General features: G+C 40.0%; 1 protein-coding gene across 1 annotated transcript in view; it reads left to right on the forward strand.

Annotated features, from left to right (window-relative positions):
- Nucleotides 1-13211, forward strand: part of LOC138349784 (rab3 GTPase-activating protein catalytic subunit-like) — a 55625-nt gene extending 42414 nt beyond the window's left edge. Inside the window, exons 4-6 of the mRNA XM_069308411.1 lie at nt 615-916; nt 12334-12562; nt 12669-13211. Coding sequence (XP_069164512.1) covers nt 615-916; nt 12334-12562; nt 12669-12923 — 786 coding nt within the window. The 3' untranslated portion in view covers nt 12924-13211. The remainder of the gene's footprint in view (nt 1-614; nt 917-12333; nt 12563-12668) is intronic.
- The last annotated feature ends 6699 nt before the right edge of the window (nt 13212-19910 follow it).

Consider the following 19910-nt stretch of genomic DNA (forward strand, 5'->3'; position numbering starts at 1 on the left):
TGATGAAGGTGTGGTGAACCCCGTGTATCCGCGGGCCATTTAAATCTTGTGTAGTACTCCAATACATCATATGATGTGGAGCGCAAGTTACTGCAAGTCACTGAACACATCATATGATGTGTTGTGCAGTTAAAGGGTTAAACATTAAATCTTGGTTAGCACTATTTGATGGTTATGAAGACAATCATTGGTTGCAGCATATGATGAAAATTGTGTGAAATATCCAGGTAGTGATTGAGAATGAAGGCTTTGTGGCTACAAAAAACTTTCACCCCTCCTCTTTCCAGACATAGTACCACCCACCTCTGTTTACATCTTGGCCACCTACCAGGGAACTACAGTATAAGCCTATCTCCTCTCTTGTCTTGCAGCAAACGAGACTGACATGATATTTATCTGGCATATGGTGGATGGGTTCCTTTGGACTTAGAGCATTGAATAGTATAGGTTATTGACAGGTATTGTATGAATGAATATAGAGTAGAGTACAGTATACTGTACTCATCCCAGCTTCTGTCTTGTCCTCATGTCCCTTCCAAGTGCTGTATTGTGTACCCATACTGGCTTAGCACTTCATCCTTGTAATTGTCTTGCTTTATCTCTTTGGTCGGTAGGTATGGAATAACGCCAAACCCGTTCCAGCTAGACGCCAGAAGCGCTTGTTTGATGACACTCGGGAGGCTGAGCAGGTTCTCCACTGGCTAGCATCTATGGGTCCTGGTACTGTGTGTAGTCACCTTCAACCCATTATTTTACATGCTTCCCTCTGTCGACTTGCTGAAGAAAAAACACTGTTTTCTCTCCCTGCTCCTAACAGCCTACCTCAGCCATGTCACAGCAATACTCTTGCTACCATCTTGGAGATGATTGCACAAAGAGTTGTAAGACTCTCAAGACAACCTCCTGATTCCAAAAAGTAAGATCTTTCTCATTGTTATTTACTTTGCAGTTGATTCTTGTTGGCAATTACCATCAACATTTAAGTACTGTACATTGAAACTGGATAGTCATAATTAACAGTTGTTAGAATTCTTAATATATATAATGGATTTTGAGCTGCAGCATTAGACTTTGAAGCCTGTTGACCCTATTTAGGTTTAGATCTCTGAATAATATTAAGCTTTTTAGTTGTCTAATTTGATGATGATTAAAGTAGCAAAGTGAATGAATATATAGAGATAAAATAAGTAATGTAATAAAAAAATGAAATATTTCCTCAAAGACACTTTACTCAACTATTTCACGTGTTATACTCAAGTCCATTTAACAGGACAAACAAGTATACAAAATTAATAATTCACTGATCAAAACTATTAATCCCTAGCCAAAGGGAAAGGGCTACATATGATATTATATAATAATAATTACTGTTGCGCATAATTAATATAAGCCTTAAGAATGCACTTCCTCGCTAAAAAATAACCTGGTGGACTTCAGTATTTAACAATAAACGGGCAAGATTCATGAAGCAGTTACGAAAGCACTTACGGACCAGTACTGTACCATACATCTTTTCTCAATCTTTGGCGGCTTTGTTTAGAATTATTAAACAGTTAATAAGCTCGGAAGCACCAGGAGGCTGTTTATTACAGTAACAACAGTTCATTAGGAAGTTTTCATGCTTGTAAACTGTTTAATGTATGTAACCACAGCTGTCAAAGATTGTGGAAAGATGTACACATTTGTAAGTACTTGCATAACTGATTTGTGAATCTGGCCTCAGGTACATAATGTGTTAGTAGAATATCACAGCCAACATGTCCTACAATGCCAGTCATCACTACACAACTGAAGATCAATTCTACCCGTGTCCAGCTTGCTCATTCGGAAACTGTACAAATCTGATTAGTTATAAACCACCATACACTCTAGTGGCAGTTGAGCTTCTAGTTCAACTCTTATCAGTCAATAAATAATGCTGCAATAATATTTGTCCTATGTTGCTAGTAACTCCATCAATTTAGGTACAGAAAATATTCTACAATGGAAAACCCAATATACATTAGGCATCAAGGTTTGTTTGTAATTTTTTTTAATACTGTCCACTTTCACTACACTTAACAAGCCACTCTATTCTATACATCCAAAATATACAAACATTTGTATTAATATAATAACTCAAATTACTTATTATTCATTGTACAGTAATTATGATATGTGATGCATACATACTTTAAATTAACTGCATTAATCAGCTTCTCTCCAGTTTGTATGCTACTTTACAAACCTATGTTAAATACAGGTAACACGGGCCATATCAACAGCAGAAACCCATTCTGTTAATACCTCTGAATATCCAAGGCCATTTTGGAGGGCTGCATGAAAGAGTTGTAGTTCCCATTCTTATGTACTGATGTAAGGCACTTGTGTGGAATGAACATCAAATCAAGTATTAAGCCATGAAGCGACAATGAGATGCATTTATGGTGTTAGGAGAATGACAGAAAGGAATGAAAATATCAAGGGAAGATGTAGAGTGAAGTTTTTAATAAATCATAAGAGTGATAAAAGTTGAGCTGATTTAGTCATATTAAATGAATGGTTGATACGAGTGGTGAATAGTCTATTTAAGTGAATTTTAAGATAGGTGGTGGTGTGTGTGAAAGGAAATGGGAATTAAATGTGAACAACCCATGGAAAAGGGTACCTTGCGATGATTTCAGTGCTCAACGTCCCTGCAGCCCAGTCCCCGAACAGGCCTCCTGGGGTAGGAAATAGTGAATGTTTGACATTTTCTTAAATGGCAACTCAATGGAAGTACTGCACACCTGTGTGTATAAAGAATTGGGATGCTGCTGCAAGTATTTTACCGAAGTGGTATGGTGCCAATTGTGCATGAGGCTGCAGTATGTAATATGGAAGATATGGCAAATGGATATGATGGGTTTTCTGTGTGAAGCCCCGTCAGCTCCCTGGAGGAGACTCGCTGCTGGTGCCATTGCTAGCTGGCCGCACATGGATCTGTTCCCGGAAAAACTCTAGAGTCTGAGCACCCATCAGCTCAATTCATTGTGGTTTTGTGAGGAAGAATACATCAGTACTCCAAGACCCAGACAATATCTTGTTTCGAAGGAAACAATTCCGATTTCATCTACAATTTATGGAGAAACAACGTTGTTGATTATCTGCTGTCCAGCTGACTGGTATTCTGCACAACCCAGTACGCAGGCAACCCAAACTCTCGTACCGAACTTTTTTTTTTTTTAAGGACTGACCAGGTCACTTAGAGTCCTACCCTGAAGGGCGAGGTGATATCCCGTGGGCATTGCGACAAGGGAGCACCTTAGAAGGTGTACTGAGTCTGACAGGGGAAAGGTAGACCAAAACTTGCTCATTTAGGTGTTAGATATTCCTGATTCCACCTGGGGGAATCATTCTACGACCTCTGTTGAAGGGGAATGAATTTCTCCAGGCCTAGGAGTGTCTCAGGCATTAGGTAGGGCAGTGATTCGGTCCTCATTAAGTTGAGAGTCATGGAGAAGTCAAATAGAAAGAGGCAATGGAGACAGCTTTCAAACGAGGAGGGACAGTGGACCGAGGTGCAGCAGGCACCGAAGAAAACTGCTATCGAGGCCTCACCACGTGCCTCTACCAACAAGACAGCAGACATTATGGACCTAGAGAGGACAGCACCAGTCACACACCAGCCAGTGTCAGACAATGTACCTTTCTCCACAGCCCAGCCACAGGACAACAGTCTGAGACAGGAGAGGACACCACCAGTCTCACACCAGACATCATCAGACTCTGCACATCTTCTAAAATTCAAGATAATGCAGACAGACCACTTTCCTACAGCATGTGGAGTAGTAACGGCAATGGAAAAGGAATAACCAGAGCTCAAACTTTCCATTACAGTCAACCTGAAAGGAGAAATAATGATGACATCACAAGACCAACAGACTGCAAATTACTTAGAAAAAGTAAGAGTCCTGCAAGGGAAACCTGTATGCTTGGAAAAGCTGGACCCTTTGGAAAGACGCACACGAGTCGTGCTTTTGGGATACCCAATTGATTTTCCCACTGGATCCAGTACTGAAACACAAGCAAATCCTGAATGCAGAACGATGCCGCACAAAAGTAGACAAGGCAGCGACATGTCAGGTTCTAGTGACTGTCATGGGACATGTGCCAGAAACATTCAATCTTGGAAATTAGGGAACATACCGACAGAGACCATACATTCCGAAACCCCTGCCCGGAACTTCAGGTGTCAGAAATACGGCCACCATCAATCACGCTACACCGGACAGGAGAGATGCGGAGTGTGCAGCCTGAGACATCCAACCAAAGACTGTATAGCCAAGCACAAGGCAAACCAGGCCACAACAGCCAAATGTCCAAATTGTGAAGGCAAGCATCATGCCTGGAGCACAACCTGCTCTGCACTGAAAGAAAAAGTGCAGACAGCTCAGGCCAGGATAAACACAGACCAGCACTACATACACCAACACCATCGTCTGGAACACTCGTGCACAGCCACAACAGACACCCACTCTCACAGAGCAAAATTTCCCGAATCTATTAATTCCAAATCAGAAAATACACAAAAGTGCTGCAGAAATACAGCAAATGCAAAAGAGTAAAAATCAATCACTTTCGAAATCAACACAACAAATATATAGTTTTACTGAGGTCCAGCTGAAAAACATAATGAAGATCATGGCAGAGACCATTATTAATTGCCTACAGATGACGCAGAACGCCTCACAACAACAGACTCAAGAAATCACTTGTATAATAATGGACAAGATCGTTCAGCAGACCACAGTTACACAAGAAATAGACAGTCTGAGATAAGACGGAGCACAAGACGACAAACAACGCAACATGGACATACAGACTACCAACAACAGTCGGATAGTCAAGACACCAGAACATCAACATTTACAAAAGCAATTGCAAGAAGCAGTCATCACCCAAGATCAACAGAATCTTACAACACAAGAGACAGACCAATGCAGTCTGATATGCAACAACACCAACAAAGACGTATTGAACAGCAGAGATGCACAGGTTCCAACAACACAAGAAACGGCCTTGAGCGATCAATACAGTCCGACATGCAGCAATACCAACAGCAAAACGATGGACCACAGTTATGCACAGATTCCAACAATGCCAGAGATGACCACGAGCAATCAGAGCAGTTCGATTTGCAGCGACACAACTTGTGAGGTGGAGAATATAGAGGTTGATTCCGAAGAAGAGTTCTACTAGAAGAGGCAACACCAGCCAAAACCGTCATCTGGCCATTACGAATACTGCAGTGGAACATACAAGGTCTTGGAAATAAAAACCACACTCTTCAGGAGGCTGCAATCAGCACAAAAGCAGATATAATCGTGTTGGAAGAAACTCTTTTTCCCAACCACAAAATCCTTCAGATTAGCTGGATATCAGCACTATGCTATACCGTATGAGCAGGGGGAGACAAAGAGGGTTAATGACCCTAGTCAGGAACACCATACCTAGCAAGAAAATAGACCCAGTTTCATGTGGGGATCGAGTAGAGGTATTAGCAGTAACAGTGAATATGGCTAATATTGAGCTCCTAATACACAACATTTACAAGCCCCCTAGACGTAATTTAGAAGCAGAGGCAGTGCAAGGCAAGCACTGCCTCTGCTTCTAAATCAATAATTACTGATTCAATAATTACGCAGGAAAATGTAATTATTGCTGGAGATTTTAATGCTCATCATCAAGAGTTAGGTGCGACTGGGCCAGCCAATGCAGATGGGCGCCATTTAGCTCCAGCTCTGCGAGAAGTACCTGAAATTATACTTCTCAACACTGGGGAACCCACTCACATTCTAGGAGGTTCCCTTGATCTTACATTCATCTCCACAGCACTCAAGCATCAGGCGAAGTGGGAAGTAGACCCGGTGATCACCAGTGACCACTATGCTACTGTCATAACACTAAACATAGAACGACTTCCTATACCACCTGCACAACCTAGGTAGAATTTAAAAAAGGCCAACTGGAATATATACCAAGAGGAACTTGAAAAATGGTATGCAACATACACGCCATCTGAGGATTTGAACATACATGAGACTAATCTGCAGGAAGCCATTGCAGCTGCTGCAAACAAAGCTATTCCAATCATTATACCAGGAAACACAAAATGAAAGAACTATTGGTTCTATAGTAATGAAGTTAAAGAACAGAACCACAGAGTCAACCTCTTCAGAAAACATCTAAAGAGAAACCCTACACCAGAAGGAAGAATTCTGCTAAGAGCGGTGATATCTGAAGCAAGACGAGTTTCTAAAGAAGTAAAGGATGCAAGATGGTTTGAGTGGTGTCAAATTCTAAATGAACATAGTAGTCTTGGCAAAATATGGGGTCAGATTAAAACTATATCAGGTCGACCAGCCCGACCACAAGCATGTATTCAACCATTGCAGGAGGCTGAGAGACTTGCTCTCCAATTTGCAGAAAGAACAGCTTCATATCAGCTTCCTACAATGGTCCGAAGGCAGCAAGAACAATTAAAACAAGATAGGTTGACAGTCATTCATGAGAGCATAACAATAAATGACGAATGTGACTCTCCCTTCACCAAACAAGAACTAATCAGAGCCAAAAAAGGTGGTAAGGACACTGCACCAGGTGCTGATAACATTACATACTCAATGGTCGCACATGCAGGTCCTCCTGGAGAACAAGGAATATTGGACGTCATCAATGCATCTTGGCAGCAAGGCAAACTACCAACATCTTGGAAGAAAGCAGACATCATACCGATTCCTAAGCCGAAAAAACCTGGCAATTACAGACCCATTTCATTAACATCATGCATTAGTAAAACTGCAGAACGGATGGTCTTAAATAGGCTCCTGTGGAAGACGGGGGACACTAAAAAGCCCCGAAATCATCTCAAGATAACCTCAAGAAGATAACTGGAGACCTGCATAAACACATATTTGGCTTCACTAGATGAGTAGGTACTGACAACTGCATAGCAACATTACTAGGAACAGTTAACTCAGGTCCAGCTATAGTGATCTTCCTTGATCTAGAAAAAGCAATTCGAACTTGCAAGCTCGCAAGCAATTTTACACACCTTAGTTAAAAAAGGTGTAAAGGGAAATATGCTATCGTGGATTCAAGATTACTTAAGTCACAGGTATGCCAGAGTAAAGTTGCAAGGACAAGTGTCGAACTACCACTTGCAAGAGAATGGAACTCCACAAGGAGGAGTCTTCAGTCCTAGTCTTTAACATCCTTATGGAAAACCTTGTTACCATGACATTTACAGAAGGGGTTAAATTGCTAAGCTATGCTGATGATATAGCATTAGTCATTACAGGTCCTTCACTTATAAATAAAGCTCAAGGTGCATTAGATAAAGTAACATCTGAATGCAGCATTTTAGGGCTAAAAATATCTGCACAGAAGTCTAAGGTAATGAGACTAAGCAGCAACACTCCAGACAGGCACCTATGCATTCAAGACATTAACCTTCAGTGGGTTACACAATATCAATATCTCGGAGTGTAGATAGATTCTAAAATGACATTCAACAAGCAAATTCAATATTTGAAGGAGAAAGCAAAATCACGACTAAATATAATGAGAGCAATCACAGGGCCCCGTCTAGGAGCGGGACACAAAGTGTTAAGAATGTTTTACATACACACCTTCCGTTCCCTAGTTGATTATGCAGCGCCTGCCTTACTCACTCTTTCTCCTGGTCAGTGGGCAAACGTTGAGGTCATTCAAAACGATGCATTGTGAATCATAACAGGAGCTCCCAGATGGACTAAAATACTGAACCTAAGACTAGAAACCAAGCTAACATCGATTGAAATAAGGGTAAAAGGGATTACTGCGTGCATGCTGACCAAGATATTGACTAGACCTAGAATCAGTTTACTTAAAAGATATAATCACTGGAGCACTAACTCTGGACAGAAAAGCCTCCAATAGCAACAGGTGGACCCATTGTGCGATAAACAACATCAATACATTTGATATAACAAATACAATCACTGAGAGGGGTGTCAACGAAATACATGCAGACTTTGGTATGCAAACCCCTTGGGAATCTCCATCAGCAGACTTTAAGATTATGGTTCTTGAAGGAAAAAATAACCAGACAAATCCTCATCTGCTATGTAACATTGCACAGATGCATATACAGTGGTTCCTCGGAATGCGAGTGTCCCTGTATGCGAGTTTTTCGGAAGACGAGCAGGATTTCCTCGAAAAATATGTCTCAGAAGGCAATGGTTACCTCGGGACGCGAGTTTGTTGATACGCGTACAGGTCGACCTATCGCGTGGTGGTTCGGCGATCGTCGCCCCTCAGTTTACCATTGTCTCGCGCCCAGTGACTACCCCACATCAATTCTTCTCGCGGATTTTCAGTGTTTTGTTGGATTTTTGGTGATTTGACTATACAATTTGTTATTATATATCTCACCATGGGTCCCAAGAAAGCCAGTGGTAAGGATAAAGGCCAGAAAGCCCATGTGAGGATGACAATAGAGGAGAAACGAGATCATTCGGAAGCATGAGAACGGTACACGTGTTGTTGAACTTTGTAGGCAGTACAACAAAGCCACATCAACAATATGCACTAGTACTTAAGAAGAAAAATGAGATTATGAGTGCTAAAGTGGCAAAAGGAGTCAGAACAATAACGAAACAAAGACCACAAATACTTGAAGTGGAAAAGTTGTTATAAATTTGGATACACGACAAGAAGTTAAGGGGTGACAGTGTTTCGGAGGCCATTATTTGTGAGAAAGCCAGGGTTTGGACAGATTTGTGGTGAGGAAATTGAGCAGTGAGCCTCAACCAGGACCTAGTGGCACTCAGATAAAACGTCCCAGGGAGAGCACACCAGAAAGGTCTTCACTGCCTGATGTGATAATGGAAGGGGACTCCCCTTCCAAACAGTAACTCCTCTCCTCCTCACCATCTTCCATACGCCTACAGCATTCAACAGCAAGGTAAGTAATAACTGGAACATAGTTTTGTAGATTTATTTAGATGAATTAGGTATAAAAATTTAGTTTGATGTGGGGTTTTTGGGGTAGTCAGGAACGGATTAATTCATTTCCCTTTATTTCTTATGGGGAAATTAGCTTTGGAATGCGAGTTTTCGGAATACGAGGCGTCTCCAGGAACCAATTAAACTCTTAAACTGAGGTATGCCTGTAGAAGCAAACTTGGCATCCGACAGCTTCACTTCACAGATGGATCAGTAGACCAGCAGGGACAAGAAACCAGAGCTGCAGTTAAAGCAGGAAACTCTGTAAATAGTTGGAGACTCTCAAATAGGTGTTCGACTTTACAAACAGAGATGCTAGCCGTTCAAAAGGCTTTGGAACATGCTCTTGCTGAACACCGACAACATGTTATCATACATACAGATTCAAGAACCGCCATTGAAACCTTGCAACAAAAACACCTATGTGATAACATCCATCTGGTCACAAATGTCATATTATTAATGCAAACACTCAAACAACAAGGCCGTCGGGTACTTATCAACTGGGTGCAAAGTCATGTGGGAATAATAGGAAATGACATTGCAGACGAAGCTGCAAAACTTGCAACTAAGAGAAGAAATGTAGACATTTACATACCACAGAGTCTATCACAGATTAAGAAAGTAATTAGAAACAGAGCAATGCAAAAGATGTACAGTGACCACAACACAGCAGTTGCAACATCAGGATCTGCGGGTTGGTACAAGAATTCAGCCAACTACGAACCACTTAGTTTGATGAAAGGGAGTAGTAGAACAACAGAAGTACACCAGCAGAAACAAGCAACACTTAGTGGGCCAGCCAGAGGCTTAGGGCCCGCGCAGGAATATCCCTGCAAAAAAAAAAAAAAGACCTATCGGACTGATGTGCGATATATTAGTCTGGGGCATCAGTCGATTAGAGTTCAGCCTACCAAGGACCACGAGCCAGAACCCGGTCCCCTCAGAGAGGCACAGAAAGCAATGGCCTATGGAAAACCCCCTTGTGATTGGGAGTATTCCTTGGCTGCCAGGGTTAGGCACCCAGAAAAGTAGGCATAATAAAACAAACCCCGCTTGGTAAAAAAATTGCAACCGAAGACCGAACAAAGAGGCTGAACTCCCCCAACACCCAAGGAAACAAGCAATCATACACTGCCGCTCGTCCGCGCAGCCCTCCCCTCCCCGGGAGGAGAGGTAGCCAGCTCCGGACCCCTGCGCTGGCTACTCACGCCCCCAGTTCGTTGGCTGATGTGATCTGGGGCGGTCGTAAACTCTGGCCTTGATTTCTTGGCAGGGTTTTTCCTTAGTAGAGTGTGACGGTAAAGTGTTGGAGTGTTGATGTTCGGCAGTTCTCCAATGGCAGGTGGAGCCTTGTCACACTTACAGAAAAAAAAAGAGACTGCTTGCCTGTTTGTCTGTGGTAAGGTAATGGGAAGATACACAAAACACAAAATATAAACAATGAAATTTTAATTACTTTAGAAAACAAGATATGAACAAAGACAATCCCTTGGCTTACGTAAAATTCAAAACAAGTCAACAAACAAAACAACATGAATAATTAATAGATGTGAAATTTACTCTAAAATAAAATGAAGTGCAAGATAATATTAATATTAATCAGGTGCTGAGAATACTGGCTTGAGCTGCCACCTCCCTTAGTACACGACAGCCAGGGCTTAGTCTACCAGAGAGAGATGTCAACTTCTAAGAGCACAGAGATATTCCGAGGAGTACGGCGTGAGCTGGCCCAGACGTCGACTCAGGTAGAGGGCGTGAGTGCAGGTGCAGGTGTTGTCGGCGATACACCAGCCAATCAGGAGCAGGCAGGCGGAGAATGGGTAGTTTGCTCGTTGACGACGCGCGGAGCCGGCGTGTCGGGTGGTGCAAGGTACGCTTTGCTTCCTGGGCAAAACGTTTGGCGATACTGGTGGACGTATCTTCAATATAGTATCTTGTACTTGTAAAATGACGTGAATGATATAGGGAAGAGCAGGCTCAATCTCGCTTGAAAGAGATTATCGTCACAAGAGTTATTTATTAAGTCTAGCCAGCCTGCGGTCTATCCTTGTGCTCATGATGTTCGTAAGTTTGCTGCTTTGGCTGCCATCTTTGGCAACATGTCTTGGGCTGACATTTGGGCGCAGAGATTTGGAGATCGAACAGGGTCCTGGCTGCCCGTTATTTGGTAAACATTTCTGGTCCTGGTCATTCGTGTTATCTTGAGGTTATCTTGAGATGATTTCGGGGCTTTTTAGTGTCCCCGTGGCCCGGTCCTCGACCAGGCCTCCACCCCCAGGAAGCAGCCCGTGACAGCTGACTAACACCCAGGTACCTATTTTACTGCTAGGTAACAGGGGCATAGGGTGAAAGAAACTCTGCCCATTGTTTCTCGCCGGCGCCTGGGATCGAACCCAGGACCACAGGATCACAAGTCCAGCGTGCTGTCCGCTCGGCCGACCGGCTCCCTTGTGTGGCTTTGGGTTGCAGGTTGCAGCCAGTTGTCTCGACTTCGAGTTGAGGAGCGCATGACGGCCACCTCCCAGGTAAGTCCTTCTTTTACTTATCTTTGGTTATGTAGCTCCAGGGAGCCGACGGGGCTCCCCCACAGAAAACCAGGCCATTTTCTGGGTGAGCCCCAAAGGCTCCCTGGCACCCTCCCTCCCTCCGGTCGGTGGTTCTGTTTTCTTTTTGATGTACTGTACTCATGTTTTGATGTATTCACACCCCCATCTTCCAAACTGTGGGTGTAAGTAGCCGGCACGGAGGTCCGGGGCTCCCCACTCACCCTCCCGGGAAGGGGAAGGCTGCATGGTCAAGCGGTGCGGCGGCGGTGTATGATGTTTGTCTGTAAGGCATAGGCCTTACCTGGAATTATAAAAATATATAAGTTACACAATCTGGGATTCCACTGAATCCACAGGACATCTGGAGGCTTGTACTGAACCCATTCCAAGTTTTACATAAAACCACTATACACTCTAGTATAGGTAAAGTAGTACATTAACTGCTCCAGCTTCAGATGCACAAGGAAATCACACTTACATGATAAAGTACTGTATACATAAATGAGAAAATCAGTTGAATTTTACAGTGTGACTTGATCCAGCGATCAAGGTACTCCCAGCCGTGCACCTTACCCCTGTACAACAACATGGTTGTATAACTTATACCATGTTGTGGTACAGGGGTTAGGTACATGGTTGGGAATATCCTGTTCACTGGTTCAAAGCAACTTATTGCTCCAGTTGATTTTCTCATTGATACATATAATGTTAGTGTGATTTCTTTGTGTATGTGAATGATTGTGGTTTTATTAATCCTTTTGTTTTCTACATACAGGTATCAGGAAGTTATTGAACAAATAACAGAAGTTGAAACTTGTATAGCCCGAGCACAGAGTGTGCGGCATAAGCTTCTAGGAGACACCACTGAGTCACATACTTCCTCTCCTTTGGCTCTGGAGGAGCTTGTTCTGAGACTCTTGAACTCGCCCGAGGTGATCCTTGATGGTGGACCTCGAGGTCCTGCTGCTGCAGTTATCAGGAAACTGTTTCAACAGGCTCGAAGAGTAAGTTCATTACAGTACAGTATTTGCTTAGATTGATATTGATTAATGAATGTAATATAGTTTTTCTTTATTATATAATATTAATGTAATTATATTTGTCTTTAAGGCATCAATGTTGGTAGATGATTCCCCCCAAGAAAATCCAAGCACTAATGAAGGGCGTCGTTCATCTATGAGCTCTAACCATGCTGGAACTGCAAGTGAATTAGGACGCCCAGCTGGTCGTGAATATCTTTTGCGTACACTGGTACCAGCACCTGCACCTTACTCGCGTCCAGTTCCTCACCGCATGTTTGCTGTTATTCTTCAAAATGAATTTCGTCTCGCAGGGGCATATTCACAGGACACTACTTTCTGTTGATCATAATGTAAATAAAATGACATAGATTTATGATGTATATAATATATGCATGATTTTAACATGAACATTGGTCATAATAATTGGGTTAGCAACAGTAACTACTGGCAGGATATTTTTTTTTATAATACAGTATTTGCAGTGACTGGTTACTATCAAGATACTTGGAAGTTTAATTTTTTTAATATAATTTATAATTACACGTGTTACTAGTCATTTTAACTAATGTTGATCATTTCACAAGATTCATTATATATGATCATTTCACACGATTCAATATATATATATATATATATATATATATATATATATATATATATATATATATATATATATATACTGTATATATATATATATATATACTGTATATATATATATATATATATATATATATATATATATATATATATATATATATATATATATATATATATATATATATATATATATATATATATACTGTATATATATATATATATATATATATATATATATATATATATATATATATATATATATATATATAATATATGTAATATATATAATATATATAATATTATAAATACAGTATCCACCTCATATATGACTTGTATTCAAGAAGATGATCAAGCATAATTTTCCCCAGACGTGGCAGTTATCATATTTATTTGTATTTTGATTACTGTTTACACACTAAAATGAAGTACATAAGACTGTTAAGAAAGAGGTCTTCCTAGGTAAGTAAAAATGAGGCAAAAAGAAGTTTGAAGAATTGATAAAAATAAGGCTTGTTACGGTATGGAAAAAATATATGGAAAAATTCCTTTGAAAAACCTAATTTAATTTTGTATAGGATGCCATTTTGTGCTGCATTTAGAATGTAGCAAAAAAATTTATTTGACTTTTTTGAAAGACCTTGCTTCTCTTTAGGGTTAATGCCTGCATAGAAGACACACATGTTTGTGGCAAGTACTACGATAGACTACTTAAGGAAATCATCAACAGCATACTGCATAATCCAAGCAAAAATATTTTTTGTTTGAGTATTCACATGATTATACTTTATATCACCTGAATAACAAGCCACCAGACAAAATTCTTCTGAAGAAAAAAAGCAAGGTGTTTCTGTGGATACTGCAAGCATGTTCTGTATATAATTGAAATAGAAGTTTATCTGTAAATAAGAGATTTACTGTATATAGTATTCTCCTATTTGTTTCTGAGGATTAATGAACTCATTAAATCAGTGTCCATCACTTGTATCGGCAAGCACTGATTAAAGATTAGTGGTTACCATTTCATCTGTATTGTATTAAGCCTTTTTCAGTCTAACAATGTCTTGCAAATAATTTGAAGCAAGTGTTGACTGATGATAATGACCAGAAGGTTGCTTGTTTGTGTGGTTACAGACATTTGTTTGGCGATAAGTTCATCTTTGAAATTTTGTGCTGTTATGTATTGGTCTTGACAAACTGATACAAAAGTACAAAGCTTTTCATACTAAATAAATAACTGAAACCATTTAGTTGCAAAGCAGTAGTCTTTTTGGATTACTTGTTAATTGCTTGTGCATTCGAAATTCTATTAAACATTTTGAGCCTAATAACAATGAAGCATTTCCTCGAGCTATATAGCCATACTGGCTGGGTATTTTTTGATAATTACTTCAAGGTAGATGGCTGGGTTATCCGCAGGTGAAATAAAACATGCGTTTTATTACCTTGTGGTAAAGTTACAAATAATTCTTGTACATGAAAGTTTAAACTGGTGCAGCTTAGATAAAAGTTTGCTTATAATATTTAACTAAAATGAAGTATGTGATACCCTAATGTTAGCTTAATAGTAGGCACGTACAATATTTTTTGCTGGTTTAGGTAAAGTACAGTACTTAATGTTTTTTGTATATTTTTGAATGCATATTGAAACATTCATATCAATACAGCAAATGCCATTTGGTTATTGAACACACTGATGTTTATTAAAGTTGCTGAACATTTGGCATCATTCAGTATGTCTTCCATATAAATCTGTGATTTTAATGCGTATGCAGAATTGGTTATACAAATGCTTGGGTTTTAACTCTTGAATTCTGTACTTCATTGTAACAAAAGCCAAACCTTTTTTTTGGTAAACATTTTTTTTTCTTTCCCAAGATTGTGTTGTTTAGAAAAATTGTGGCTAAGTAGCATTACTAAATTAATATTTTTGTCTGTGTGTGGTCTCTTGAAAACTTTTAATGTTATCAGTCAAAAGGCGTATTACACAGATGGACTTACTTAATAATATTGAGAAGTTTTGTTTGTCGTAATATTACCAGTATATTCCAGATTTTGTCAATATTACTGCTATTCCAGAATACATGGCACTGTTCTTATTTGTAGTTCTCATTATCCTTTGTTTACTTTCCACTTAAACATTTCTTTGGAAACAAATATTTTGTACATATTTTCGGTCTTGTTACATATTTTCTGGTTTACATATTTGTGTGGGTTGACCAGTGAAAGGTAATGCAGGCCATTACCACTATATGAACATTTGCTTTATGAGCATTCATGCATATGAACATTCTCTCAGGTCCCCCTATACTCTGTTTATGCATAAAATCATTGTACAAATTCTTCGGAGTGTCCTTTTGAATTTCGCGGTAGTGCACTAAAATATACTGTATGTGCAGCAGCCACATGGTGGAGTGTTGTACAAAAACATCCACAAGGCCCACTAGGGAAGGTGAGGTGGTGGGGGTATTGTGAAATCATACATCATCTCCCACATCAAATGTAGCCAGCGACACTGAAAATGACCATCTCCGCACTGCTGGTGATGCATCGCCACACTCCACTTCCATTTTCTGCCATCTCCAATTAGATCTCTTCACTCCTAAAAAACAGCCGACTTTGACAAGCAGGACAACTTCATTCAAGGTAAATAATATGCTGTGTTTTTTTGTCCCAAAAATATTGGTTTTGTGAAGATGTTTGGTGGCCCAGGAATACATTTCCCATTTATAGCATTGTGCCTATGAAGAATCTCGCTTCGTGGTCCAAACAAATGCTTTACAAGCATGTCCTCAGAACGTAACTCATTCATAGTAATGGGACTGCCTGTATGAGGTTCATAAGGCCCATTCTTCTGATATTCTGTTCCTCTCATATATGATCCACCTCGTTTCATGATTATGGTAAAATTCAGGTACTTTAGTGAATTTAAAAGTACTGCATTGCATTACTAACACTTTATTAGAATAATAAGTACTGTATTGGCCCTGCTGAGTTAAGTGGGTTGCCTAGGTTAGCGTGCTTCAGGTTGGGCAAATGCATTTCAACTTTGGCACTTGTCAAGAACTTAGACTGGCTAGTTTAATGGTGGCTGACTCAGCATTGTGCTGAGCATTGTGTTAGTGGCTTGCAAATACTGTCAGGAGCAAAATATATATCATACATTTATCATGAGGATGAGTTCTGTAGACAAACTAAGTGCTTATCAGTGACTACTGGAAAGCAATATCTTGGGCTTCATACCCTGCCTCGATCTTGGCCATTTGTACCTGGTGATGGTGCTGCCTTTTGATGATTATTTATTTTGTACCTGGTGTGCTTTTTAAATCTCTTTGAATTCAAATTCTATCCTATTTTGTTCTTGAAGTTGTGGATTAAAGTGGTTTCCACAACCTCCTCTTGAAGTCTGCTAGATGACCACTCATACATGGTTCAAAGATTTCCTTTACTTTCCCATGACTCTTGTTTTATCAGCTTCCACTGATGTTCTCTTGTACAACCTTGTCTAAATTTTAAGAGGTTGTCCTTGTCCATCTTGTCTGTATCCCTCAGTATTTTGTATGTAACAATCATGTGCCCTCAGCTTTTACTGCCTGTGGGTTATGATAATTGAGTTCCCTTAACTTCTAGTAGTTCAGTATTCTCAATTCTGGTATTAGTCGTATTGTAATTCTCTGTATTTTTTTAAAGTTTCTGTTTGTGTTTCCCAAGGTGTGTATTCCATGCTGTACTGCATACTCTCGAAATGACCTAACATAGGCTGGTGTATCTTGTGATCCTTTGGTGTTAATGTTTGAATTATATCTACTTCCATGCTTTTTTTTTTTTTCAAATAATTTTATTAGAAAATTTATTTTCCCTAACGTTTTAGGGTGTTTCCGGTGTCGTTTCATTCTTCCCATATCTTCATTACCTAATAGTTGTTTGAGCTGAATTATAACAGCCATTTGTCCATGCCTGGGATTATTTAAGTTCTAATAGTAGCATTTTACAGGCCTGAGTTTTTACTTCCCTCAATAGCTATGGGTCGTCTGCAAACATTGACGTTTATGAACTCGTTGCCTCGAGGAGGGTTCTTATAGATTATAAAGAGCAATGGGCAAAGATTAAGACGGTACCGATATACATGTTGCTGTTGCAGTTGAAGCAGTGATGTGCATGTTGCTGGTTAGTTGAAGTAGTGATAAACTTACAAATATTGTATTGTGATCCACCTTTATTTGTTGTAGTTGAGACACTTGTGCTGTTTTAGCCAGTTAATATAGGAAAGGAAGAAAATGAAAAATAACTAAAAGATACAGACTTCTTGGGACATCAAAAAAGTTGTTCTGTCCCCCCCAAGGTTGTGATAAAATTTTAATAATATGCAAATGGCAGAATAAAACAAGGGCTTTATTAGTTGGCCAAACAAACTTGAGTGGAGGACGGCTGGGGAGGGTGGGTAGAGGAGAGGCGATGCAGAAGGGGATGGAAGCAGGTGAAAGTAGTGGGGCGATGTTGGAGGAGTGTGATTTGAGTGGGTCATCTGGTGGGAAGGGATGTGGGAGTGGAATTACGCGAGTCTTATCATTATATATGACTGTTCCGTCTTACTTTGTTTAACTTGACTTTGTATTGTTCATTCATTTCTCTACGTAGTGTACTAATGTCGTTCTCTAGATGTCTCTAGATGTAATGCTTTCTGAGCTATATATATATGGGGGTTAATAATATGTGTCAGCGAACCTATAATACTTTTATATTAGCTAGAAGATGTTTTAATACCATTGAAATCGACTCTGACCAATCTGAAGGGTCTATATTTGAGAGCCAGTAAGAGCTCACCAGGTTTGAGCTAAGCCAATGATTGAGTTCACCATTTATTCCATTAATGGAATGGAATAAGTGGCAAAGCAATACACTGGGTTAAATAATGGTTGAAACTAGAAAAGCAAAGGGTCGTCCTAAATGGAAAGGAATCTGACTGGAGAAATGTGCTTAGTGGGGTACCACAAGGTTCCATCTTGGGGCCACCCTTTATCATATACATCAGTGACATAGGTGAGAATATTACAAACCACATCATCAAATTTGCAGATGACACTAAAATCTATGGTGAAGTTGGAAGTGAAAATTATATTGAAGCATTACAAGATCTACTTAAAAGTTCACAAATGGTCAGAAGACTGGTTAATGTTTTTTTAATAATGAAAAATGCAAGACCTTGTATGTGGGGAATAACAATTCACATCACAACTATCAAATCAATCACATTATCATATAGCAGATTGATGAAAAAAAGGACTTAGGAGTCAGAATCCAACAGTCATTGAAAGTTACACAATAAGTGGGAGCTGTGGAAAAAAGTGAACTACACCCTAGGAATAGTCAAGCAAACCTTTAACTTCAAAGAAAAAGTGGTTAGTCTACTGCACAAATCTTTGATGTGCAACTATTTGGACTACTGTATCCAATAAACTTAACAGTAATTGAGCTTAAAGTATAAATTGCATTAAAAGAAACAAAAAATAAAAGATAAAAAAGGGGGGACTTGGTAGAAAATAGGCAATATACAATTTGGTCAACAAACAGCATTGTTTAGAAATAGTAAGACATGGGTTGACATTTAGGGGTAAGGTATGTTACATGGAGTTAATTAGGTAGTACTTAGTTTTCATCTTAAACTGGTTGAGAGAGGTACAGCCTTTGACATGATTGGGAAGGTCATTCCACATTCTGGGTCCCTTGATTTGTAGAGCATTTCTAGTTTGATTAAGTCGTACTCTTGGAATATCAAATAGGTATTTGTTTCTGGTGTGGTGCCCATGGGTTCTGTTACAACCTTCTAAGAAGCTTTTAAGGTCAGGATTGACATTACAATTCAGAGTTTTAAACATATTGAGTACACATGAGAGGATGTGCAGTGACTTCATCAAACATAATCTAACATATTCTAACATATTCAGAGATTTGAGTAATGGTACCGAGTGTTGTCTGGGGGCAGAGCACTCTGTATGACTCCATACAACTTTTTTAAAAGGTCAATGTAATACATACGCAGGCAACAGCTTCACTCTCAATGAGCCATAATGTAGGACAGAAACAAGGAGATGCTTTTTCACCCATGGGTCTTAGTAGTACAGCTGGGTTTGTTCGACTCACAAATGGGAATTCCGGGTTGGAATCCTAGGCGGGACAGAAATGGTTGGACACGTGCCCCTTCACCTAGTGCACTGTTCACTTAGTAGAAAATAGGTACCTGGGAATTAGTTAACTGTTGTGGGGGTTGCATCCTGGAGATGGTCAGCATTTCGACTTTGGGGGACCTCTATATAAGACTAACATACATACATGCTGCCTGTCCCCGACAAAATTTATTAAACCCGTAGAACCGCCTACGCGCCGAAACCATAAATTCTATAACATTACTGCAGTTCAACATCCAGCTGGAAAAATCATCAGAAAAAATGGAGGTGGGAGGGGGGGGGGACGTTGACAAACCGCCGGCTTCCTGTCCCAGCCGAGGCCACTAGATTGATGATGCTCTCGGGTAAGTAATTGTAGTAGCATCTCGTGGATATGTATATAACCGGAATTTAGCTGGGGGGTAAATAATTTATATCTTGACTATATTGTAGCCTCGATGGGGAAAGGAAGCTGGCGGCTTGTCAAGGGTCCCTCCATTATTGATGAAGATCCTTCTGAATTTGGTCTTGACTTGTCTGGTCATTCACAGCTTCGGCGGGTAAGGAATTCC

Source organism: Procambarus clarkii, chromosome 62, assembly GCF_040958095.1.
Source record: "Procambarus clarkii isolate CNS0578487 chromosome 62, FALCON_Pclarkii_2.0, whole genome shotgun sequence".
Classification (NCBI taxonomy): domain Eukaryota; kingdom Metazoa; phylum Arthropoda; class Malacostraca; order Decapoda; family Cambaridae; genus Procambarus; species Procambarus clarkii.